Here is a 26965-nt window from a genome sequence, read left to right as displayed (position 1 = left end):
TATATATATATATATATATATATATATACCTGTATATATACTATTCATATATTATTTATATACAATATATATATATAGTATATATAAATGTATATATATATTTATATATTGTATATAAATAGTATATATATATATATAGTATATATTTATATATTGTATATACATGTATATATATTGTATTTATGTGTGTGTGTATATTTATGTATTTATTTATTACGGTTAGTGCTTCAATTTTAGATAAACATCAGATCTACCCATCGATTATTAGTTTGTATTATTTTTTTATGTATTCTTAATGCACTTTTTGTCATGAAGAAATGTTTTTTTTATGGCAAACACACAAAATATGCAATATTTTCCCCCAAAATATTTAAAAGTGTAATATTTGATATGAAGTAATTAAGTAGGTCAATAATTCATAGCAACATTGATTTTGATTCGTTATTATTTTTTAGCAATGACAGTTTAAAATAAAAAAGCAGTCTGCATGGCAGCTTTGTGTTATTGGTCATTGTTGCATTTCCCCTGTATGCTCTTTTGTTCCACTTTTTGATGCTTTTTGAAAAAAGTAATCTTAGAATATGTTCGCACATGGCCGCATTTTGGCCATCTCAGCTAAAAAAGTTAAAGTTAAAGTACCAATGATTGTCACACACACACTAGGTGTGGCGAAATGATTGTAATAATAATAATAATAATACGCTCCTCCCTTGGCTGGTGTTCAGGAAACCGCATCATCCTGGGGAAGAGCCACGTGTTCCGCTTCAACCACCCGGAGCAGGCCCGAGCCGAGAGGGAGAGGACCCCCTGTGCCGAGACCCCCGCAGAGCCCATGGACTGGGCCTTTGCCCAGAGGGAGCTGCTGGACAAGCAGGGCATTGACATGAAGCAGGAGATGGAACAAAGGTGATTGGTCAGAAAGTAGAAGGAACGAGATGGAACAAAGGTGATTGGTCAGAAAAGTAGAAGGAACGAGATGGAACAATCAGAAAGTAGAAGGAACGAGATGCAACAAAGGTGATTGGTCAGAAAAGTAGAAGGAAGGAGATGGAACAATCAGAAAGTAGAAGGAAGGAGATGGAACAAAGGTGATTGGTCAGAAAGTAGAAGGAAAGAGATGGAACAAAGGTGATTTGTCAGAAAGGAGAAGGAAGGAGATGGAACAAAGGTGATTGGTCAGAAAAGTAGAAGGAATGAGATGGAACAAAGGTGATTGGTCAGAAAAGTAGAAGGAAGGAGATGGAACAAAGGTGATTGGTCAGAAAGTAGAAGGAAGGAGATGGAACAAAGGTGATTGATCAGAAAGTAGAAGGAAGGAGATGGAACAAAGGTGATTGGTCAGAAAAGTAGAAGGAAGGAGATGGAACAAAGGTGATTGGTCAGAAAGTAGAAGGAAGGAGATGGAACAAAGGTGATTGATCAGAAAGTAGAAGGAAGGAGATGGAACAAAGGTGATTTGTCAGAAAGTAGAAGTAAGGAGATGGAACAAAGGTGATTGGTCAGAAAGTAGAAGGAAGGAGATGGAACAAAGGTGATTGGTCAGAAAAGTAGAAGGAAGGAGATGGAACAAAGGTGATTGGTCATAAATTAGAAGGAAGGAGATGGAACAAAGGTGATTGGTCAGAAAGTAGAAGGAAGGAGATGGAACAAAAGTGTTTGTTTCCAGGCTGCAGGAGCTGGAGGAGCAATACCGCAAAGAAAGAGAGGAGGCCAACAACCTGCTGGAGCAGCAAAGACTGGTAGGTTACTGTTCAATCAATCAATCAAGGTTACTGTTGTTCATTCATGGCAGGTTTGATCATGAAGTCCACCTTTACAACACAATAACACTCAACAAACAAACCTCCACCAATCCGGTGAAAAAACATTTCATATTCGTGTTAGTTTGCTTTTATTTTGTTAGCTAGCAGCTCTCATTAGCCTACCTTTGGTAGTAGCCTGAGCTGCTGTCACTACGCCAAAAGTAGTTCCTTTGTTTTAGCTCTGACAATAACAAATTGGCTACAGCTTGCTTAATATGCATGTAGATAGAGCCATCTTGGAGCTTTCTTAAGAGTGCTATATGGGTGAAATTGGAGAATACCAACTAGAACATTTTTTGATCAACCTGCTATCTGTGCTGTGAACCTCTGGTCGAGGGGTTGATTGAAGCTAAAAAGCTGGCATAAAAAGTTTGCTTGTTATAATGGGAACAGTTAGTATACTTGATAGATGTCTCAAAACCCATGAATTTTGGGTTCAAATGATTAAAATGGCAGCATAAAATTTTAGCATGCTAATGTTAGCAGAATAATAATATTTGGCGTATTCAGTTTTGATCTTGCAGAGTTAAGGTGATTGCAGCATTGTTGGCCTGCACCAATAAAACAACATGTCTGAGGGTCTCCACTTTAGACACGGAGTCTTCTAATGTGAAATACCTTTTGTGCTCTTTGGGCATCCATGATGTTTCTGCTTCACCTTCAGGACTACGAGAGCAAGCTGGAGGCTCTTCAGAAGCAGGTGGATCGTTATTACCCAGAAGCCCCTGAGGAAGAGGAGGAGCCAGAAGAAGAAGGTGATTTTGTTTTTCCTGAGCGCCCCCACAGGAGTTTACTGGAACTATACCCACACATGTAATAAATACTGGAATTATATCCACACATGTAATAAATACTGGAAATATACCCACACATGTAATAAATACTGGAACTATACCCACACATGTAATAAATACTGGAATTATATCCACACATGTAATAAATATTGGAAGTATACCCACACATGTAATAAATACTGGAAGTATATCCACACATGTAATAAATACTGGAATTATATCCACACGTAATAAATACTGGAAGTATATCCACACATGTAATAAATACTGGAATTATATCCACACATGTAATAAATACTGGAAGTATATCCACACATGTAATAAATACTGGAAGTATACCCACACATGTAATAAATACTGGAACTATATCCACACATGTAATAAATACTGGAACTATACCCACACATGTAATAAATACTGGAACTATACCCACACATGTAATAAATACTGGAAGTATATCCACACATGTAATAAATACTGGAAGTATATCCACACATGTAATAAATACTGGAACTATACCCACACATGTAATAAAAACTGGAAGTATACACACACATGTAATAAATACTGGAAGTATATCCACACATGTAATAAATACTGGAAGTATATCAAATACTGGAACTATACCCACACATGTAATAAATACATGAACTATACCCACACATGTAATAAATACTGGAACTATACCCACACATGTAATAAATACTGGAACTATACCCACACATGTAATAAATACTGGAACTATACCCACACATGTAATAAATACTGGAACTATACCCACACATGTAATAAATACATGAACTATACCCACACATGTAATAAATACTGGAACTATACCCACACATGTAATAAATACTGGAACTATACCCACACATGTAATAAATACTGGAAGTATATCCACACATGTAATAAATATTGGAACTATACCCACACATGTAATAAATACTGGAACTATACCCACACATGTAATACATACTGGAACTATATCCACACATGTAATAAATACTGGAAGTATATCCACACATGTAATAAATACTGGAACTATATCCACACATGTAATAAATACTGGAACTTTACCGACACATGTAATAAATACTGGAACTATATCCACACATGTAATAAATACTGGAACTATACCCACACATGTGAAAAATACTGGAACTATATCCACACATGTTATAAATACTGGAACTATACCCACAAATGTAATACATACTGGAACTATACCCACACATGTAATAAATACAGGAAATATATCCACACATGTAATAAATACTGGAACTATACCCACACATGTAATAAATACTGGAATTATACCCACACATGTAATAAATACTGGAACTATACCCACACATGTAATAAATACTGAAACTATACCCACACATGTAATAAATACTGGAAGTATACCCACACATGTAATAAATACTGGAACTATACCCACACACGTAATACATACTGGAACTATATCCACACATGTAATAAATACTGGAACTTTACCGACACATGTAATAAATACTGGAACTATATCCACACATGTAATAAATACTGGAACTATACCCACATATGTGATAAATACTGGAACTATATCCACACATGTTATAAATACTGGAACTATACCCACAAATGTAATACATACTGGAACTATACCCACACATGTAATAAATACAGGAAATATATCCACACATGTAATAAATACTGGAAATATACCCACACATGTAATAAATACTGGAACTATACCCACACATGTAATAAATACTGGAATTATACCCACACATGTAATAAATACTGAAACTATACCCACACATGTAATAAATACTGAAACTATACCCACACATGTAATAAATACTGGAAGTATACCCACACATGTAATAAATACTGGAACTATACCCACACATGTAATACATACTGGAACTATATCCACACATGTAATAAATACTGGAACTTTACCGACACATGTAATAAATACTGGAACTATATCCACACATGTAATAAATACTGGAACTATACCCACACATGTGATAAATACTGGAACTATATCCACACATGTTATAAATACTGGAACTATACCCACAAATGTAATACATACTGGAAGTATACCCACACATGTAATAAATACTGGAACTATACCCACACATGTAATAAATACTGGAACTATACCCACACATGTAATAAATACAGGAAGTATACCCACACATGTAATAAATACTGGAACTATGTAATAAATACTGGAACTACAAAGTCAATGTTGTTGTGTCCTACAGTGGCGTGGAGCCACAAGGAGCGAGAGCTGGCGGTGTGGACCTTCCGCAGGTGGAGGTCTTACCAGTTCACCTCTCTGCGGGACCTGCTGTGGGGCAACGCCATCTTCCTCAAGGAGGCCAACGCCATCAGCGTGGAGCTGAAGAAGAAGGTGAGAACATGGCGTGGACCAAAGACTTGGAATAACAGGTCCCTTGTGGACCTCCCAGGTCCAGTTCCAGTTTGTGCTGCTGACAGACACCCTCTACTCGCCTCTACCGCCTGACCTGCTGCCGGCCAGCAAAGACCTGGACCACACACACTTTCCTCAGACCATGGTCGCCGTGGAGGTGCAGGACCAGAAGAACGCAGCCACTCACTACTGGACCTTGGAAAAACTAAGGTCACTTCAGCTTTGACTTGTCACTCTGTATGATAGACTAGAGATGGACCCAGTATCTTTTTACCTCTCTCAGTATCGCTCTTTTTTTACATTGATAAATACATTATAGACACATACAATATAGACTTATACAATATAGACATATACAATATAGACATATACAATATAGATACATACAATATTGACACATACAATATATAATTGAAAAATAAAAAATAAATCGTATTTAAATTTTTTTAATAGTTTAAGAATCGTTACAAATAAGAATCGCGATTCATTCGAAAATTATTTTCTTTGTCACCCCTTTAAAGTAGATCGTAATAAGCAGCGATTTTCTATTTATTCTATTCATTTTAGAATAAAAATGACTCATTGTCAGTAATTCTAGCCAAAGATGTTTTGATAGCTGACAGGACTTTTTTTTTTTTTTTTCTCCTTCTTATGACAAATCTTCTCCGGTCTGCTTTCACTGCAGCACTCACGAGGCCACGCCCACTCACCTTCCTCCTGCAGTGCTCTCCTATGCTTACCTGTCAAAATGTCCTTTTTTTGGCCTGGAAATCCAGTTTTTGTCCTTCTTTTCTCGCCTTTTATTTTGTTTGTTTTGGCTACTGCAGAGTCGCTGGACGTGGGCTCATTAAAGGAGCGTTTCATGTTCCGTGATTCAATCAAATAAGGTGACAGATACAAATATGAGATGATGATATCAGTAGAGAAGTTGAGGCAGCAGCACACACATTCTCCTACTTCCAGGAAGAAATGATGTCAGCCAGCTAGAAAAATGTCTACACTATAAGCTATATTAAGGAACCCAGAAATGTTTATATGTTCAGTGTTTCCCATAAACTGCCAAGATACCTGTGGCGGTGGGGGCGTGGCTATGGGCGTGGTCACCATGACATCATCGAGTAATTTGCATAATTTACTACAATGATTTGATTTTCTCTAAAAAGGCTCAAAAAATGTATACTTACTAATTAATAATAACAGTTTTGTTTTAAACGTCCATCCATCCATCCATCCATTTTACAATATAATTACAACACTTTATGTACATATTTATATACAGATTTGAACAATAAGTTATTCACTGAAATATATTTATTAATTGTGGTTCTTACAAAAAATATATCTTATAAAATATAAAAGCTAAAATGTCTCAAAACTCTGCCCCTTTAATTAGTGCATACTAAATAATTTAACTTTAGCCTACTACTACAACCATATTATTTACCAGCAACATAAAGTGAAACAGAGGCAGAGGTGTCCTGCCACAGTCAGTAACAAATAAACAGAAAACAGTAGTGGTGGTAGATAGACACAGAGCTTCATCAAACATCTGATCCACTGAACAAAGAGCTCCAAAAATCTTGAACTTTAGACTGCCATCAGTTTTACTCCCTACACTTAACCATGTGTTTCCTACTGCCTTTGCACCCTTTGTTATATACACATGTTGTATTTCTAATATAAATACATTTAATAAAGTCAAATACAAATAAGGCAACAAGAGAAGTATCCTACACTTCTCTTTTGTAAAGTAAATCTGAACAGCCGATATAGGCATCTACATCAACTATAAGATTTGCCTGAGAAGCTGGAGAGGACAAAAAATTTTATTTTATTTTTATTTTTTTAATTTGTGGCGGACGTAATTCCTTCGTGGCGGGCCGCCACAAATAAATGAATGTGTGGGAAACCCTGATGTTGGCAATTGTTCAGGGTTCCTTCGCTCATATCTGAGATATTAGTTGTTTTGCTGATACGGGACCAATATCCCAAGAATACAATGAGTAGTACAACAGAAGTAACACAAAAGCTCAGGAAGCTGCTCAAATAGTCATTGGTCTTCTGAGGCAGGCTGACGTAGCCTTTAAACGAGGGGTCACCAACCTTTTCCAGACCAAGACCCCTGGTCTCAAATCAAGATTTTCCGCTGCGTCAACCATGTTTTATATGCGTGTGTATATTATATATATATATGTACGTATATACAAATACAGTACAGCCCAAAAGTTTGGACACACCTCCTCATTCAATGTATTTTCTTTATTTTCATGACTATTTACATTGTAGATTGTCACATCAAAACTATGAATGAACACATGTGGAGTTATGTACTTAACAAAAGAATAACTAAAAACATGTTTTATATTCTAGTTTCTTCAAAATAGCCCCCCCATTGCTCTGATTACTGCTTTGCACACTCTTGGCATTCTCTCATATGTGTACATACACTATGTTGCCAAAAGTATTTGGCCACCGACCTTGACTCACATATGAACTTGAAGTGCCATCCCATGGAATTGTCCAAAATGTTTTGGTATCCTGGAGCATTCAAAGTCCCTTTCACTGGAACTAAGGGGCCAAGACCAACTCCTGAAAAACAACCCCACACCATAATTCCTCCTCCACCAAATTTCACACTCGGCACAATGCAGTCCTAAATGTTGCAGCTGGCCGTGTTGGGGGGTGGTGGGAGCTGAGGAAGAGAAGCGTGTTCAGAAGTCCTAATGCAAAACAAATACACATACTCTTACTACTACTACGAGGAATAATAAACAACACATACACATACTCTTACTACTACTACAAGGGAATAATAAACAACACATACTCTTACTACTATTACGAGGGGATAATAAACAACACATACTCTTACTACTACTACGAGGGAATAATAAAGAACACATACTCTTACTACTATTACGAGGGAATAATAAACAACAAATACCCATACTCTTACTACTACTACGAGGGAATAATAAACAACAAATTCACATACTCTTACTACTACTACGAGGGAATAATAAACAACACATACTCTTACTACTATTACGAGGGAATAATAAACAACAAATACCCATACTCTTACTACTACTACGAGGGAATAATAAACAACACATACTCTTACTACTATTACGAGGGAATAATAAACAACAAATACCCATACTCTTACTACTACTACTACGAGGGAATAATAAACAACACATACTCTTACTACTACTAGGAGGGAATAATGAACAACAAATTCACATACTCTTACTACTACTACGAGGGAATAATAAACAACACATACTCTTACTACTATTACGAGGGAATAATAAACAACACATACTCTTACTACTATTACGAGGGAATAATAAACAACAAATACCCATACTCTTACTACTACTACGAGGGAATAATAAACAACACATACTCTTACTATTAGTACGATGGAATAATAAACAACAAATTCACATACTCTTACTACTACTATGAGGGTATAATAAACAACACATACTCTTACTACTACTACTACGAGGGAATAATAAACAACAAATACACATACTCTTACTACTACTATGAGGGAATAATAAACAACAAATACACATATTACTACTACTAAGAGGGAATAATAAACAACAAATACACAAATTACTACTACTAAGAGGGAATAATAAACAACACATTTACATACTTGTACTACTACTACGAGGGAATAATAAACAACAAATACACACACTCTTACTACTACTATAAGGGAATAATAAACAACAAATACACATACTCTTACTACTACTACAAGGGAATGATAAACAACACATACTCTTACTACTACTACGAGGGAATAATAAACAACACATACTCTTACTACTACTACGAGGGAATAATAAACAACACATACTCTTACTGCTACTACGAGGAATAATAAACAACACATACACATACTCTTACTACTACTACAAGGGAATAATAAATAACACATACTCTTACTACTACTACAAGGGAATAATAAACAACACATACTCTTACTACTACTACAAGGGAATAATAAACAACACATACTCTTACTACTACTACGAGGGAATAATAAACAACACATACTCTTACTGCTACTACAAGGAATAATAAACAACACATACACATACTCTTACTACTACCACAAGGGAATAATAAACAACACATACTCTTACTACTACTACAAGGGAATAATGAACAACAAATTCACATACTCTTACTACTACTACGAGGGAATAATAAACAACACATAGTCTTACTACTACTGCAAGGGAATAATAAACAACAAATACACATACTCTTACTACTACTATGAGGGAATAATAAACAACACATACTCTTACTACTACTGTTCAGAAGTCCTAATGCTTGCCTGTTCACCGGGTGTCACTAATGTCATATTTCTACTATTTCCGCGTAAAGGTCCCAAATATGGAGTGGTAGATTATTTAGGGTGTAAACACATTGTTGTTCTTGCAGGCAGAGGCTGGATCTCATGAGGGAGATGTACGACCGCGCTGCTGAAGTTCCTCCCACCACCACGTCAACAGACAACGGCGAGAGCGCCATGACGGGCAGCGACCCTTTCTATGACCGCTTCCCATGGTTCCGTCTGGTCGGCAGGTACGTTCCTGTCCACGGACTGTGCAGAAGAGGGCTTTCATGCGGGGGTCAGCACTCGTGCTGCTCTTCCCTTTCCTGCCTGGATGAGTGCAAGCTCCTTCATGGTCATAACATTGAGCCCTGCTGTGTTGTGATTGGTCCCTCATTCATGTTATGAGTCTTGCAGCCCCATGGAGAGGTTTAGACCATTAGTTGTCACCTTTGATATTTCCTAATAGTTGATTTATACACCAGCTCTTAGTTGTGTTTTTACAATTAAGGTAATTAATATAACATAATATTTAGTGATACTAATAATTTTTTTTACACAGGGCTTTGAGATTGCCCAATCAACAAATAATAACAAACATAACATTATTCATGTTAGGATTATTTTTATAATCCACATTTCTGTCACAAATGTAATTATAATTTTGTGTATTTTTAAATTAAACAATATTATGATTATTATGAATAGTAAAAAATAATAGTAACATGAATTTGTTTTATACAGTATTTCTCTATCCACTCAGCTAAAGTAACTACTGATAATCCAAAAACATTTATATAATACAACTCCCCAATTACACAACGTAATGTTAATAACAATTGGCCTGGACGCCTGGAAAGTTCTCTTTAAGACATTTCTTTTTAAAAAAAACTTCTTTTTTTTGCATATATTATCTGTTTTAATTGTTCAGCTTTGTTTTAAACCTTGGTCTATACTGTAGCTTTTAGACATCACACAGCAAACAACATGTAGGCTAAATACACATACACATTGTAGTACTACTACTACTAAGGAATAATAAACAACAAATACACATACTCTTACTACTACTACTACGAGGGAATAATAAACAACAAGTACACATACTCTTACTACTACTACGAGGGAATAATAAACAACGAATACACATACTCTTACTACTACTACGAGAGAATAATAAACAACACATACTCTTACTACTACTGCAAGGGAATAATAGACATCAAATACACATACTTTTACTACTACTACATGGAAATAATAAACAACAAATACACATACTCTTACTACTACTACAAGGGAATAACAAACAACAAATACACATACTCTTACTACTACTACGAGGGAATAATAAACAACAAGTGCAGATACTCTTACTATTACTACGAGGGAATAATAAAGAACACATACTCTTACTACTACTACAAGGGAATAATAAACAGCACATACACATACTCTTACTTCTACTACGAGGAATAATGAACAACACATACATACTCTTACTACTACTACGAGGGAATAATAAACAACAAATACTCTTACTACTACAACGAGGGAATAATAAACAACAAATACACATACTCTTACTACTACTACGAGGGAATAATAAACAACGAATACACATACTCTTACTACTACTACGAGGGAATAATAAACAACACATACTCTTACTGCTACTGCAAGGGAATGATAAACATCAAACACACATATTCTTACTACTACAAGGGAATAATAAACAACAAATACACATACTCTTACTACTATTACAAGAGAATAATAAACAACACATACACATACTCTTACTACTACTACTAGAGAATAATAAACAAGTACAGATACTCTTACTACTACTACAAGGGTATAATAAAGAACACATACTCTTACTACTACTACAAGGGAATAATAAACAACACATACTCTTACTTCTACTACGAGGAATAATGAACAACACATACACATACTCTTACTACTACTACGAGGGAATAATAAACAACACATACTCTTACTACTACTACGAGGGAATAATAACCAACAAATACATATACTCCTACTACTACTACGAGGGAATAATAAACAACAATACACATACTCTTACTACTACTACAAGGGAATAATAAATAACACATAGTCTTACTACTACTGCAAGGGAATAATAAACAACAAATACACATACTCTTACTACTACTACTACGAGGGAATACTAAACCACAAATCAATGAGTAACATGACAAGCTTGCAATTCAACAATATCCCCGTTTGTGGACAAGAATAAAAGACAATCTTTTTATGAACTAGCGCTAACACAACTCAGTGAAAAGACTCAACAGAGCTGCCGGAAAAGTGTTATTAAGTAATTAAGTAAAGTATTAAATAAAAAAATAATAAAAGTATACTTTTTACAGTACACCTAATCAGTGAATAAAAATGGTGGCATTAATTAAATATGATTAAATTACTTAATCAAAAAAGTTTAATGTGTATAATCCATACTTTGTCACATGTAATAATAAATTAAATAATAATTAGCATTAATAATAATAATATTATATTATAAATATTAAATAAATAATAATGATTTATAAATAATACATTAATAAATATAACACATTGAATACTTATTTAAGTATAATACATTTAAATCATTATGAATAATACATGAATAATAATGAAATAATAAATATAAAACATTGAATAATGACTTAAATATATTCAATGAAAATTATAAGATAACTGAAGGTATGACATGATACTTTACAAATAAATGTCCTTGTCTTTGGGCTTCTTCATGAGAACCATCGCACCAACTATTGTGACTTCCAGGTTGATGATGGTTCCTATTCAGGCAGCGACTACTTCTGTCTGCATCCCTCTAACGCTTCTCTACTAGCAAGTGTTTCTCTCTAACTCTACTAACCCACTTCCCGTGTCTCTGGTGCACCAGAAACCCTCTTTTCAACACTTGCATGAGCGAGCGCATGAGCGAGCCCACCCCGTCCCCGACCCTCTCCAGCTCTGAAATGACCGAGCCGGCGGAGGGTCGAGGGGAGGAGGAGGAGTTGGAGGACCTGGACGATGATATCTTTTTGGACGACTCATGCTTGGAGCTGGGGGGAGAGGAGGAGGAGGATGATGATGAGGATGAGGAGGAGCGAGAGCTCTGCCAAGGTTCCAGCGAAGGCCAGGATCCCTTTTACGACCGCTCGCCGTTATTCAGTGTAGTGGGAAGGTTGGTGAGGTTTCGCTGCTGGACGGAACTAGCTCTTTCACGCTGAGACGCACATTTGTCAAACACAATGACAAGGTGATGTCCACATCAACCACTTTTTTTGCTCCAAGCAGGACCTTTTTCATAGTACCAGGTTCAACCAAATCCATATGGAAAATACTTTTCCATATATTAGCTGCACCAGACTATAAGATAGATTAGGGTTGTACGGTATACCGGTATTAGTATAGTACCGCGATACAATATGGACTAATTAGGAGTCTTTGTTTGTTTACTTACTACTAAAAGACAAGTTGTCTAGTACAGTGTTTTTCAACCTTTTTTGAGCCGAGGCACATTTTTTTCATTGAAAAAATCCAAAGGCACACCACCAGCAGAAATCATTAAAATATGAAACTCGATATTGACAATAAAAAGTCGTGGGATATGATTTTAAACCATAACTAAGCATGCAACACTATAGCTCTTATCTCAAAGTAGGTGTACTGTCACCACCTGTCACATCACACCCTGACTTATTTGGACTTTTTTGCTGTTTTCCTGTGTGTAGTGTTTTAGTTCTTGTCTTGCGCTCCTATTTTGGTGGCTTTTCCTGTTTTTTTGGTATTTTCCTGTAGCAGTTTCATGTCTTCCTTTAAGCGATATTCCCCGCACCTGCTTTGTTTTAGCAATCTAGAATATTGCAGTTGTTTTTATCCTTCTTTGTGGGGACATTGTTGATTGTCTTGTCATGTTCGGATGTACTTTGTGAACGCCGTCTGCTCCACACGCTGTAAGTCTTTGCTGTCGTCCAGCATTCTGTTTTTCTTCACTTTGTCGCCAGTTCAGTTGTAGTTTCGTTCTGCATAGCCTTCCCTAAGCTTCAATGCCTTTTTTTTTAGGGGCACTCACCTTTTGTTTATTTTTCAGTTTAAGCATTAGACACCTTTTTACCTGCACTCTGCCTCCCGCTGTCGTCTGAAAAATTGTGATCACGATTAGCTACCTGCTGCCACCTACTGATATGGAAGAGTATTACACGGTTACTCTGCCGACACTCAACAACAACACATCATTTGCAGACTATAATTGCTGGTTTGCAAAAAATGTTATACCCCAAATAGGTGAAATTAGATAATCTCCCACGGCACACCAGACTGTATCTCACGGCACAGTGTGCCGCGGCACAGTGGTTGAAAAACACTGGTCTAGTACAGTGTTTTTCAACCTTTTTTGAGCCAAGGCACATTTTTTTCATTAAAAAAAATACGGAGGCACACCACCAGCAGAAAAGGTTACAAAATGAAACTCCACCAGGTTGTCGTGCCTTATTTTGAGTTTGTTGTTGTTTCCTATGTGTAGTGCTTTAGTCTCTGTCTTGCGCTGTTCATTTGGTGACCCTTCCTGTTTTGTTGTTGTTCTCCTGTAGCAGCTTCACGCCTTCCTTTGAGTTCTATTCCCCACACCTGCTTTGTTTTCGCAATCAAGACTATTTAAGTTGTGCGTACGCTATCCTTCTTTGTGGGGACACTGTTGATTGTCATGTCATGTACGGATGTACTTTGTGGACGCCGTCTCCGCTCCACACGCTGTAAGTTTTTGCTGTCGTCCAGCATTCTGTTTTTGTTTACTTTGTAGCCCAGTTCAGTTTTACTTTTGTTTTGCACAGCCATCCCTATGCTTCAGTGCCTTTTCCTAGCGGGACTTGCCTTTTGTTCATTTTTGGTTTAAGCCTTACATTAACTTTTTACATACCAAAAAACACTGCACTAGACGGCACATTATTATAATTATTGATTTGCAAAAAAATATTTTTTTGGACCAATTAGGTGAAGTTGCATAATTTCCCACGGCACACCAGACAATATCTCACGGCACACTGGTGTGCCGCGGCACAGTGGTTGAAAAACACTGGTCTAGTATGTTCACTATTTTCTTTAAAGGCCTACTGAAAGCCACTACTACCGACCACGCAGTCTGATAGTTTATATATCAATGATGAAATCTTAACATTGCAACACATGCCAATACAGCCGGGTTAACTTATAAAGTGACATTTTAAATTTCCCGCCACACTTCCGGTTGAAAACGTCTAGATATGATGACGTATGCGCGTGACGTCAACAGTTGATACGGAAGTATTCGGACCCATTGAATCCAATACAAAAAAGCTCTGTTTTCATACCAAAATTCCACAGTATTCTGGACATCTGTGTTGGTGAATCTTTTGCAATTTGTTTAATGAACAATGAAGACTGCAAAGAAGGAAGCTGTAGGTGCGATCGGTGTATTAGCGGCGGACTACAGCAACACAACCAGGAGGACTTTGAGGATAGCAGATGCCCTAGCCGAACGACCTCACCTTGACTTCCTCCGTCTCCGGGCCGCCAGATGAGAGCTGGCGTAGGTGCAGAGCTAATGTTTTTATCATAGCTCTGTCGAGGTTCCGTAGCTAAGTTAGCTTCAATGGCGTCGTTAGCAACAGCATTGCTATGCTTCGCCAAGCTGGAAAGCATTAACCGTGTATTTACATGTCCAGAGTTTGGTAGTATTGTTGATCTTCTGTCTATCCTTCCAGTCAGGGACTTATTTGTTTTGTTTCTATATGCAGTAAAGCCTGATGTTATCACGTTAGCTCAGTAGCTAAAGTGCTTCGCCGATGTATTGTCGTGGAGATAAAAGTCACTGTGAATGTCCATTTCGCGTTCTCGACTCTCATTTTCAAGAGGATATAGTATCCGAGGTGGTTTAAAATACAAATCCGTGATCCACAATAGAAAAAGGAGAGAGTGTGGAATCCAATGAGCCAGCTTGTACCTAAGTTACGGTCAGAGCGAAAAAAGGTACGTTCTGCACTGCACGCTAGTCCTTCACTTTCACGTTCCTCATCCACGAATCTTTCATCCTGGCTCAAATTAATGGGGTAATCGTCGCTTTCTCGGTCCGAATCTCTCTCGCTGCTGGTGTAAACAATGGGGAAATGTGAGCAGTCCTTCCTCCTGTGACGTCACGCTACTTCCGGTAGGGGCAAGGCTTTTTTTTTTATCAGAGACCAAAAGTTGCGAACTTTATCGTCGTTGTTCTATACTAAATCCTTTCAGCAAAAATATGGCAATATCGCGAAATGATCAAGTATGACACATAGAATGGATCTGCTATCCCCGTTTAAATTTTAAAAAATAATTTCAGTAGGCCTTTAAGGACAAACTTGCAATAAGAAACATACACTACCGTTCAAAAGTTTGGGGTCACATTGAAATGTCCTTATTTTTGAAGGAAAAGCACTGTACTTTTCAATGAAGATAACTTTAAACTAGTCTTAACTTTAAAGAAATACACCCTATACATTGCTAATGTGGTAAATGACTATTCTAGCTGCAAATGTCTGGTTTTTGGTGCAATATCTACATAGGTGTATAGAGGCCCATTTCCAGCAACTATCACTCCAGTGTTCTAATGGTACAATGTGTTTGCTCATTGGCTCAGAAGGCTAATTGATGATTAGAAAACCCTTGTGCAATCATGTTCACACATCTGAAAACAGTTTAGCTCGTTACAGAAGCTACAAAACTGACCTTCCTTTGAGCAGATTGAGTTTCTGGAGCATCACATTTGTGGGGTCAATTAAACGCTCAAAATGGCCAGAAAAAGAGAACTTTCATCTGAAACTCGGCAGTCTATTCTTGTTCTTAGAAATGAAGGCTATTCCACAAAATTGTTTGGGTGACCCCAAACTTTTGAACGGTAGTGTATGTTTCAAGCACCCTAAGATTTTTTGTTAAAATAAAGCCAATAATGCCATTTTTTGTGGTCTCCTTTATTTAGAAAAGTATCAAAGTATCAAAATCATTTTGCTATTGGGACAACACTAAGCTAGATACACACAGAAATATTCTGTAAATGTTTATCTACATACTTTAATTGCTGCCACACGGTGTCTGTAACACGGCAGTAAAACGGCTGATCAAACAAAACAGAAGTCATCGTCATGGACCCGCTCACCCAATAACTCCGCGGTGACGTTTTGGTGCATTTACCTGGGGATTTGTGAAAGTGAAACAATACACACAGAATGCAATTGTAAGTTAAAAATAGGAACAAAGACGCTCGTAAACGTGTTAGCATATTCGCTCACGCTAACTACGCTGGCGTCATTACATTAAGATAGCACGTACAATTATGCATAAAAACACTCCTGTAGACATCACACATTGGACGCTTTAGTAAGTATGAACAGTTTTAGTTATATTGTAAAATTGACAAACTTTGCTTGGAATGATAAAAATGAAGAATCCATAGGCGTAGAAATGCTATAAAAGACGAATGGCACTCCCGTCGGAAAAAAAAAAGTTGAGTGAACTGCTCCACTTTGTTGGTTGACATTTATTTCCAACATCCATCCATCCATTTTCTACTGCTTGTCCCTTTTGGGGTCGCGGGGGGGTAGCTGGAGCCTATCTCAGCTGAATTCGGGCGGTACACCCTGGACAAGTCGCCACCTCATCGCAGTATTTCCAACATGTTTCCAGTATTTGTATGATACATCACGTATCTTCATTTGTCTTTACAACATGTCCAAAACGGAGTAGGAAGAAGCAAAGCTAATCTAATCCTCCCCCTGTTTCACTTCGTAGCAATTAGTGACACGTATGTTCTCAATTTTCACACAACATTCATTGTAAATACAACAGTTCTCTTCATAAATAGTTCAAGTCAGGTATGATTCACTTTATGAGATGGATGATATTATTTTTCAGTACGTTCATGACGCTTCTCAGCATATTTGCTTTTAAAAATGTTTTAAATGCTTTTTATAGCTGGCAGCGTAGAAAAATCCATAAATTAGCCGCACCGTCCTATAAGCCGCAGGTTTCAAAGTGTAGGAAAAAAGTAGCGTCTTATAATGGGGAATTTAGGATATATTATTATTAATGGTGTCGTGAAGCCTGCAGAGAGAGCGAAGAAGAAGTTTCAGTTTCAGTTCCTGTCAAGGCATGACAAACAAGGTGCCTATTTTAGAGACTGCTTGGACCTTGAGATTCTGTAGCTAGGTGGATTCTCTCACAGTATTGTTTGTACTTGAAGTGGATCATCATTTTAGAATGCGGGAGGACTCGAGTTGAAAGAGCTGGTTTCCACCTCAGCCGTCTCTTTTAGGCATGCCAGAGCACAAAGTCCTTTCATTTATTCCCTCTTGAGTCTGTGTGACCATGACCTGGTGGTCCTCCTCTGCACACCTGTCCAGCTGCCAGGTGTCCTGGTTGTGTGTGGCCAGCACAAGGCTGTTTTGCCTGATGACTTCTCCACGCCATATGCTTTGGCTTCTTTGGAGTCCAGGAGCTTTTTTTTTTTGTTCTCATTTTTTTCTTTTTCTGTCCTGAGCATGCCTTCTTTACACCTCACCAATCTTGTCATACGCCTTTTTAACACTTAAATGTCCACTCCTATTGGCTCGTGGAGACGGGGCGTTTGAATGCAACAATTTCTACCATAGATTTAAAAAAAAAAAAAAAAACGTATATAATTTCAATATTTATTTTAAAAAGGACATAAAAAAGCCGGATCTACTAAAGTTGTGCGTGTGTTAATTCATAGGCAAAGAAAAAAACTAGAGATGTCCGATAATGGCTTTTTGCCGATATCCGATATTCCGATATTGTCCACCTCTTTAATTACCGATACCGATATCAACCGATACCGATATCAACCGATATATGCAGTCGTGGAATTAACACATTATTATGCCTAATTTGGACAACCATGTATGGTGAAGATAAGGTACTTTTTTTTAAAAATAATAAAATAAGATAACTAAATTAAAAACATTTTCTTGAATAAAAAAGAAAGCAAAACAATATAAAAACAGTTACATAGAAACTAGTAATTAATGAAAATGAGTAAAATTAACTGTTAAAGGTTAGTACTATTAGTGGACCAGCAGCACGCACAATCATGTGTGCTTACGGACTGTATCCCTTGCAGACTGTATTGATATATATTGATATATAATGTAGGAACCAGAATATTGATAACAGAAATAAATGGGGGGAGGGAGGTTTTTTGGGTTGGTGCACTAATTGTAAGTGTATCTTGTGTTTTTTATGTTAATTTAATAAAAAATAAAAAAAATAAAAAAAACGATACAGATAATAAAAAAAACGATACCGATAATTTCCGATATTACATTTTAACGCATTTATCGGCCGATAATATCGGCAGGCCGATATTATCGGACATCCCTAAAAAAAACTAAACATTTTGACTAAGATCCCAAACAACAAATCTGTTACTATTAGTGGGTGTGATCTACTAAAACCGCATGTACAATTGTTTACCAGTGAAAATTTAACTGAGGATTTATTTCACGTTATGTTGAGAAACGTACGCAGCTCACAACTCTGACCTCTACCACCCGCCGCAATTTAGACAAGCCAATACTTTTTTTTTTCCAGAAGACGCCAAAACAAATCGATCTTCTACAAACCCCGTTTCCATATGAGTTGGGAAATTGTGTTAGATGTAAATATAAACGGAATACAATGATTTGCAAATCCTTTTCAACCCATATTCAGTTGAATATGCTACAAAGACAACATATTTGATGTTCAAACTCATAAACTTTTTTTTTTTTTTGCAAATAATAATTAACTTAGAATTTCATGGCTGCCAAAGTAGTTGGGAAAGGGCATGTTCACCACTGTGTTACATGGCCTTTCCTTTGAACAACACTCAGTAAACGTATGGGAACTGAGGAGACACATTTTTGAAGCTTCTCAGGTGGAATTCTTTCCCATTCTTGCTTGATGTACAGCTTAAGTTGTTCAACAGTCCGGGGGTCTCCCTTGTGCTATTTTAGGCTTCATAATGCGCCACACATTTTCAATGTCTGGACTACAGGCAGGCCATTCTAGTACCCGCACTCTTATACTATGAAGCCACGTTGATGTAACACGTGGCTTGGCATTGTCTTGCTGAAATAAGCAGGGGCGTCCATGGTAACGTTGCTTGGATGGCAACATATGTTGCTCCAAAACCTGTATGTACCTTTCAGCATTAATGGTGCCTTCACAGATGTGTAAGTTACCCATGTCTTGGGCACTAATACACCCCCATACCATCACACATGCTGCCTTTTACACTTTGCACCTATAATAATCCGGATGGTTCTTTTCCTCTTTGGTCCGGAGGACACGACGTCCAGAGTTTCCAAAAACAATTTGAAATGTGGACTCGTCAGACCACAGAACACTTTTCCACTTTGTATCAGTCCATCTTAGATGAGCTCAGGCCCAGCGAAGCCGACGGCGTTTCTGGGTGTTGTTGATAAACGGTTTTCGCCTTGCATAGGAGAGTTTTAACTTGCATTTACAGATGTAGCGACCAACTGTAGTTACTGACAGTGGGTTTCTGAAGTGTTCCTGAGCCCATGTGGTGATATCCTTTACACACTGTCGCTTGTTGATGCAGTACAGCCTGAGGGATGGAAGGTCACGGGCTTAGCTGCTTACGTGCAGTGATTTCTCCAGATTCGCTGAACCCTTTGATGATATTACGGAGCGTAGATGGTGAAATCCCTAAATTCCTTGCAATAGCTGCTTGAGAAAGGTTTTTCTTAAACTGTTCAACAATTTGCTCACGCATTTGTTGACAAAGTGGTGACCCTCGCCCCATCCTTGTTTGTGAATGACTGAGCATTTCATGGAATCTACTTTTATACCCAATCATGGCACCCACCTGTTCCCAATTTGCCTGTTCACCTGTGGGATGTTCCAAATAAGTGTTTGATGAGCATTCCTCAACTTTCTCAGTATTTATTGCCACCTTTCCCAACTTCTTTGTCACGTGTTGCTGCCATCAAATTCTAAAGTTAATGATTATTTGCAACAAAAAAAAAAGCTTATCAGTTTGAACATCAAATATGTTGTCTTTGTAGCATATTCAACTGAATATGGGTTGAAAATGATTTGCAAATCATTGTATTCCTTTTATATTTACATCTAACACCATTTCCCAACTCATATGGAAACGGGGTTTGTATTAAGGCTGGGCAACATGGCAGAAAACTGTATCAAGATATCAGTGTTTTAGGTCGGTCGATATCGATAATTGTGTGAATGCTTTGTGGTTTTCTACACCAAAATTCATCTATTTATTGTTATTCTTCTTCTTCTCCAGATTTTGGCGCGTTCTACCTTTCACATTTTTCACCCGATTCAAACTGTTCCAACTTCAAACTGTTCAGCCTATTCAGGAATCGCGGGATTTCCCTTGTCAAATTCCAAAAATTTCCCGTATTTCCCAGAATTCCAGCTTTTCCGGGACATTTTTCCCATTCAAAATGAATTGGCCATTTTTCAAACTTCCACCATTTCCACATTTTTCAACCAATTCAACCCATTCCACCTTCAACACATTCCACCATCCTGGAAATTCAAACTTCCCCTTTTCCAAGTAAAAAAAAATTCCAGGATTTTCCAGAATTCCTGCTTTTCCTAAGCCCTATTTCCACCCTTTTTTCTGGCGACTACTCCTTCCACATTTTTCAACCCACTTCAACCGTTCCGCCGTCTAATCATTCTTCTTAATCAGGACAAAAAACAAAGTTGTTTTTTGAACTGGAAAAATTCCCGGTTTTCCCGAAATTCCAGGAATTCCGTAATACCATTTCTCAATTAAAAATGGTACTACTTCAACATTTCTCCACCAATTTGAAAAATTCCAACACCAACCATTCAGAACATTCAAGTTATTTTCAGCATTTTTCAAAAAATTCCCTCTTTTCCCAAATTTCCATGAAATTCCCATTGAAAAGAATGGCACATTTTTCAAAGTTACACATCTCCCAAATTTTTTTATCCGATTCAAACCGTTACAACTTCAAAATATTCAGCCTGTTAAGGAATTGTGTGCTCCCTTTTAACAATTGTAAAAAAAAAAATCCACGTTTTTGGGGACATTTTCCCCATTCAAAATTAATTATCCATTTTTCACACTTCCGCAATTCCCACATTTTTCAACCTATTCAAACCATTCCAACACCAATACATTCCACTCTATTTTCAAATGCTAGTGGTAGCCTTCACGTGCTAATGTCTATGATTAAAAATGCTAGTGGCTAGCCCTAAAGTGACAAATGCTAGTAGTGAGCCTTTACATGCTAATACACATGTTGTCAAATGCTAATGGCTAGCCTTGAAGCGCTCACGGTAATCTTTTCAAATGCTAGTTGCTAGCCTAGAATGTTCATGACTGACGTGTATGTGCATGTACATAACAGGTTTATTTTCATCATTTGCTGAATAAAAGTCAATTTTTATATTTGTGAAAAATAAAAAAAATGACTGCGCTTCGTATTTCGCTCACTTACGAGACGACAAGTTTGCGCGCGATCGCAACACATCCACTAATAGTACCTGCAGTTTTATTTGACAACTTTTTATTTGGGATCCTAGTTAATCAGGGCCGGTGAAGAGCCCTACTAATCAAACATAACATAGTGTAGTGTAGTGAAGAGCCCTACTAATCAAACATAACGTAGTGTAGTGAAGAGCCCTACTAATCAAACATAACATAACATAGTGTAGTGAAGAGCCCTACTAATCAAACATAACATAGTGTAGTGTAGTGAAGAGCCCTACTAATCACCCATAACATAGTGTAGTGTAGTGAAGAGCCCTACTAATCAAACATAACATAATGTAGTTTAGTGAAGAGCCCTACTAATCAAACATAACAGTGTAGTGAAAAGCCCTACTAATCAAACATAACGTAGTGTAGTGTAGTGAAGAGCCCTACTAATCACACATAACATAGTGTAGTGTAGTGAAGAGCCCTACTAATCAAACATAACATAATGTAGTTTAGTGAAGAGCCCTACTAATCAAACATAACAGTGTAGTGAAAAGCCCTACTAATCAAACATAACGTAGTGTAGTGAAGAGCCATACTAATCAAACATAACATAGTATAGTGTACTGAAGAGCCCTACTAATTAAACATAACATAGTGTAGTGTAGTGAAGAGCCCTACTAATCAAACATAACATAGTGTAGTGAAGTGAAGAGCCCTAGTAATCCAACATAACATAGTGTAATGTAGTGAAGAGCCCTACTAATCAAACATAACATAGTGTAGTGTAGTGAAGAGCCCTACTAACCAAACATAACATAGTGTAGTGTAGTGAAGAGCCCTACTAATCAAACGTAAGATAGTGTAGTGAAGAGCCCTACCAATCAAACATAAGATAGTGTAGTAGTGCGTGAAGAGCCCTACCAATCAAACATAAGATAGTGTAGTGAAGAGTCCTACTAATCAAACATAAGATAGTGTAGTAGTTTAGTGAAGAGCCCTACCAATCAAACATAAGATAGTGTAGTGAAGAGCCCTACCAATCAAACATAAGATAGTGTAGTAGTGAAGTGAAGAGCCCTACTAATCAAACATAAGATAGTGTAGTGAAGAACCCTACCAATCAAACATAAGATAGTGTAGTGAAGAGCCCTACTAATCAAACATAAGATAGTGTAGTAGTGTAGTGAAGAGCCCTACCAATCAAACATAAGATAGTGTAGTGAAGAGCCCTACTAATCAAACATAAGATAGTGTAGTGAAGAGCCCTACTAATCAAACATAAGATAGTGTAGTGAAGAGCCCTACTAATCAAACATAACATAGTGTAGTGTAGTGAAGAACCCTATTAATCAAACATAACATAGTGTAGTGTAGTGAAGAGCCCTACTAATCAAACATAAGATAGTGTAGTGAAGAGCCCTACTAATCAAACATAACATAGTGTAGTGTAGTGAAGAGCCCTACCAATCAAACATAATATAGTGTAGTAGTGAAGTGAAGAGCCCTACTAATCAAACATAAGATAGTGTAGTAGTGTAGTGAAGAGCCCTACCAATCAAACATAAGATAGTGTAGTGAAAAGCCCTACTAATCAAACATAAGATAGTGTAGTGAAAAGCCCTACTAATCAAACATAAGATAGTGTAGTGTAGTGAAGAGCCCTACTAATCAAACATAAGATAGTGTAGTGTAGTGAAGAGCCCTACTAATCAAACATAAGATAGTGTAGTGTAGTGAAGAGCCCTACTAATCAAACATAAGATAGTGTAGTGTAGTGAAGAGCCCTACTAATCAAACATAAGATAGTGTAGTGCAGTGAAGAGCCCTACTAATCAAACATAAGATAGTGTAGTGAAAGCGAAAGTAAAAGGCAGCCATGGCCGTCGCAAGAGCAGTCCCAGCTTCTGTTTGCTTGCTTTGTTGTCCTCTGTGTTCACGTGGTGATCACCAAGCATCTGCTCCGGCTTGACTCCGGTCTCGTGTCCTTGCTGTGTCCCTGCAGGTCCTTTGTCTACCTCAGCAACCTGCTCTACCCCGTGCCCCTGGTCCACCGCGTGGCCGTGGTCAGCGAGAAGGGAGACGTGAAGGGTTTCCTGCGAGTGGCGGTGCAGGCCATATCGGGTAAGGGTCAAAGGTCAGCACCAGAATCCGCGTGCGAGCGAGTGACGTCAAGGCGTTCTGTGTTTCCCCCCCATAGCCGACGAGGAGGCCCCGGACTACGGCTCCGGGGTGAGGCAGTCGGGCACAGCCAAGATCTCCTTTGAGGACCAGCAGTATGAGAAGGTACAGACATGTTGGTAGAGACGGTTTTCATCCGTTCAAGTACCAAAACGTTCAGAGTCGTGATCTCCCCAAAGAATTGCCAGTTTTCATCCAATTGGAAGCGTTCAAGTACCAAAACGTTCAGAGTCGTGATCTCCCCAAATAATTACCAGTTTTCATCCGATGGGAAGCGTTCAAGTACCAAAACGTTCAGTCGTGATCTCCACAAAGAATTACCAGTTCTCATCTGATGGGAAGCGTTCAAGTACCAAAACGTTCAGTCGTGATCTCCACAAAGAATTACCAGTTCTCATCTGATGGGAAGCGTTCAAGTACCAAAATGTTCAGAGTCGTGATCTCCCCGAAGAATTACCAGTTTTCATCCGATGGAAAGCGTTCAAGTACCAAAACGTTCAGAGTCGTGATCTCCACGAAGAATTACCGGTTTTCATCCGATGGGAAGCGTTCAAGTACCAAAACGTTCAGAGTCGTGATCTCCACAAAGAATTACCAGTTTTCATCCGATGAAAAGCGTTCAAGTACCAAAACTTTCAGTCGTGATCTCCACAAAGAATTACCAGTTCTCATCTGATGGGAAGCATTCAAGTACCAAAACGTTCAGAGTCATGATCTCCACAAAGAATTACCAGTTTTCATCCGATGGGAAGCGTTCAAGTACCAAAATGTTCAGAGTCGTGATCTCCACAAAGAATTACCAGTTTTCATCCGATGGGAAGTGTTCAAGTACCAAAACTTTCAGTCGTGATCTCTACAAAGAATTACCAGTTCTCATCTGATGGGAAGCATTCAAGTACCAAAACGTTCAGAGTCATGATCTCCACAAAGAATTACCAGTTTTCTTCCGATGGGAAGCGTTCAGGTACCAAAACGTTCAGAGTCGTGATCTCCCCAAAGAATTACCAGTTTTCATCCGATGGGAAGCGTTCAAGTACCAAAACGTTCAGAGTCGTGATCTCCCCAAAGAATTACCAGTTCTCATCTGATGGGAAGCATTCAAGTACCAAAACGTTCAGAGTCGTGATCTCCCCAAAGAACTACCAGTTTTCTTTCGATGGGAAGCATTCAAGTATCAAAACGTTCAGAGTCGTGATCTCCCCAAAGAACTACCAGTTTTCTTTCAATGGGAAGCATTCAAGTACCAAAACGTTCAGAGTCCTGATCTCCACAAAGAATTACTAGTTCTCATCCGATGGGAAGCGTTCAAGTACCAAAACGTTCAGAGTCGTGATCTCCACAAAGAATGACCAGTTTTCATCCTCGTGACGTGAGGGCTCCGCCTCCTCCAGCATTGCTGCGCCCTGCTCTTTGCCTGCAGGTGTGACACACAATGACTGAATGAGGCGTTTGTACACAGACTTGGTTTGCCCACGGCAAATAGAGGGCTTGGTAAATGGAGGTTCCACCATACAGTCAAACATGGTTGAGGTAGCATCATGGTCTGGGGCTGCACGAGTGCTGCCGGCAGCTGCGGTTCAGTGTTCTTCCCGGCAGAGATGAATTATGTATTTTTGTTGCGCTTTTCTGCTAGTTCCAGTCAGAGTCCTGCTCGGCGGGCCTGTCCCGGATCGGGACCTCCCAGGAGGAGCTTCGGATCGTAGAAGGCGAGGGTCAAAGTGCCGAGATGGGACCCTCAGCGGACGAAGTCAACAATAACACATGTGCGGGTAATTGTGTGGCAGCTATACCTGCAGGGTCCCCACCCTCTGGAATCCCCTCGCCAGTCTCATTCCCATCTTTGATTGATGGCAGCTGGTGGCGAAGAAGGCGAGCCCGGTCTGGACGACCAGACGGACACTCCGGAGCACCTCAGAGTGGGCAGCGTTTTCACCTTTAGGGTGACGGTGCTGCAAGCCTCCAGTATCTCCGCAGAGTACGCCGACATCTTCTGCCAGTTCAAGTGAGTAAAGTAATAAAACTTAGACACCAGCGAGAGCAGAGTGTCTAAACTGAGGCCCGCGAGACGTCGTGAGTTTAATCCTCTCTGGGTCAAGACGTTACTTTATTACATACTGTGTCCAACTATTACGTAATACTCTCTGGGTCAAGATGTTACTTTATTACATACTGTGTCCAACTATTACGTAATACTCTCTGGGTCAAGATGTTACTTTATTACATTCTGTGTCCAACTATTACGTAATCCTCTCTGGGTCAAGACGTTACTTTATTACATACTGTGTCCAACTATTACGTAATACTCTCTGGGTCAAGACGTTACTTTATTACATTCTGTGTCCAACTATTACGTAATCCTCTCTGGGTCAAGACGTTACTTTATTACATTCTGTGTCCAACTATTACGCAATACTCTCTGGGTCAAGATGTTACTTTATTACATTCTGTGTCACACTATTATGTAATACTCTCTGGGTCAAGATGTTACTTTATTACATTCTGTGTCAAACTATTATCTAATCTTCTCTGGGTCAAGATGTTACTTTATTACATTCTGTGTCAAACTATTATGTAATACTCTCTGGGTCAAGACGTTACTTTATTACATTTTGTCAAACTATTACGTAATACTCTCTGGGTCAAGACGTTACTTTATTACATTCTGTGTCAAACTATTACGTAATACTCTCTGGGTCAAGACGTTACTTTATTACATTCTGTGTCAAACTATTACGTAATACTCTCTGGGTCAAGACGTTACTTTATTACATTCTGTGTCCAACTATTATCTAATCTTCTCTGGGTCAAGACGTTACTTTATTACATTCTGTGTCAAAC

At 38.2% G+C, this 26965-nt stretch overlaps 1 protein-coding gene across 4 annotated transcripts in view; it reads left to right on the top strand.

Annotated features, from left to right (window-relative positions):
* Positions 1 to 26965, top strand: part of kif1aa (kinesin family member 1Aa) — a 132107-nt gene that overhangs the window by 62731 nt on the left and 42411 nt on the right. For 3 of the 4 annotated variants that reach the window (XM_062038686.1, XM_062038687.1, XM_062038688.1), the window contains 10 exons: positions 726 to 906; positions 1667 to 1739; positions 2467 to 2557; positions 4858 to 5006; positions 5065 to 5237; positions 9501 to 9644; positions 23952 to 24070; positions 24147 to 24232; positions 25761 to 25896; positions 25982 to 26129. In XM_062038686.1, coding sequence (XP_061894670.1) covers positions 726 to 906; positions 1667 to 1739; positions 2467 to 2557; positions 4858 to 5006; positions 5065 to 5237; positions 9501 to 9644; positions 23952 to 24070; positions 24147 to 24232; positions 25761 to 25896; positions 25982 to 26129 — 1300 coding nt within the window. Of the gene's footprint in view, positions 1 to 725; positions 907 to 1666; positions 1740 to 2466; positions 2558 to 4857; positions 5007 to 5064; positions 5238 to 9500; positions 9645 to 12334; positions 12620 to 23951; positions 24071 to 24146; positions 24233 to 25760; positions 25897 to 25981; positions 26130 to 26965 lie in introns of all 4 variants that reach the window. The other variant, XM_062038685.1, reaches the window with a different exon arrangement.

Source organism: Entelurus aequoreus, linkage group LG27 (genome assembly GCF_033978785.1).
Source record: "Entelurus aequoreus isolate RoL-2023_Sb linkage group LG27, RoL_Eaeq_v1.1, whole genome shotgun sequence".
In the NCBI taxonomy this organism is placed as follows: Eukaryota; Metazoa; Chordata; class Actinopteri; order Syngnathiformes; family Syngnathidae; genus Entelurus; species Entelurus aequoreus.
The sequence above is the reverse complement of the archived record's forward strand: the minus strand, read 5'-3'. Positions and strand labels throughout refer to the sequence as shown.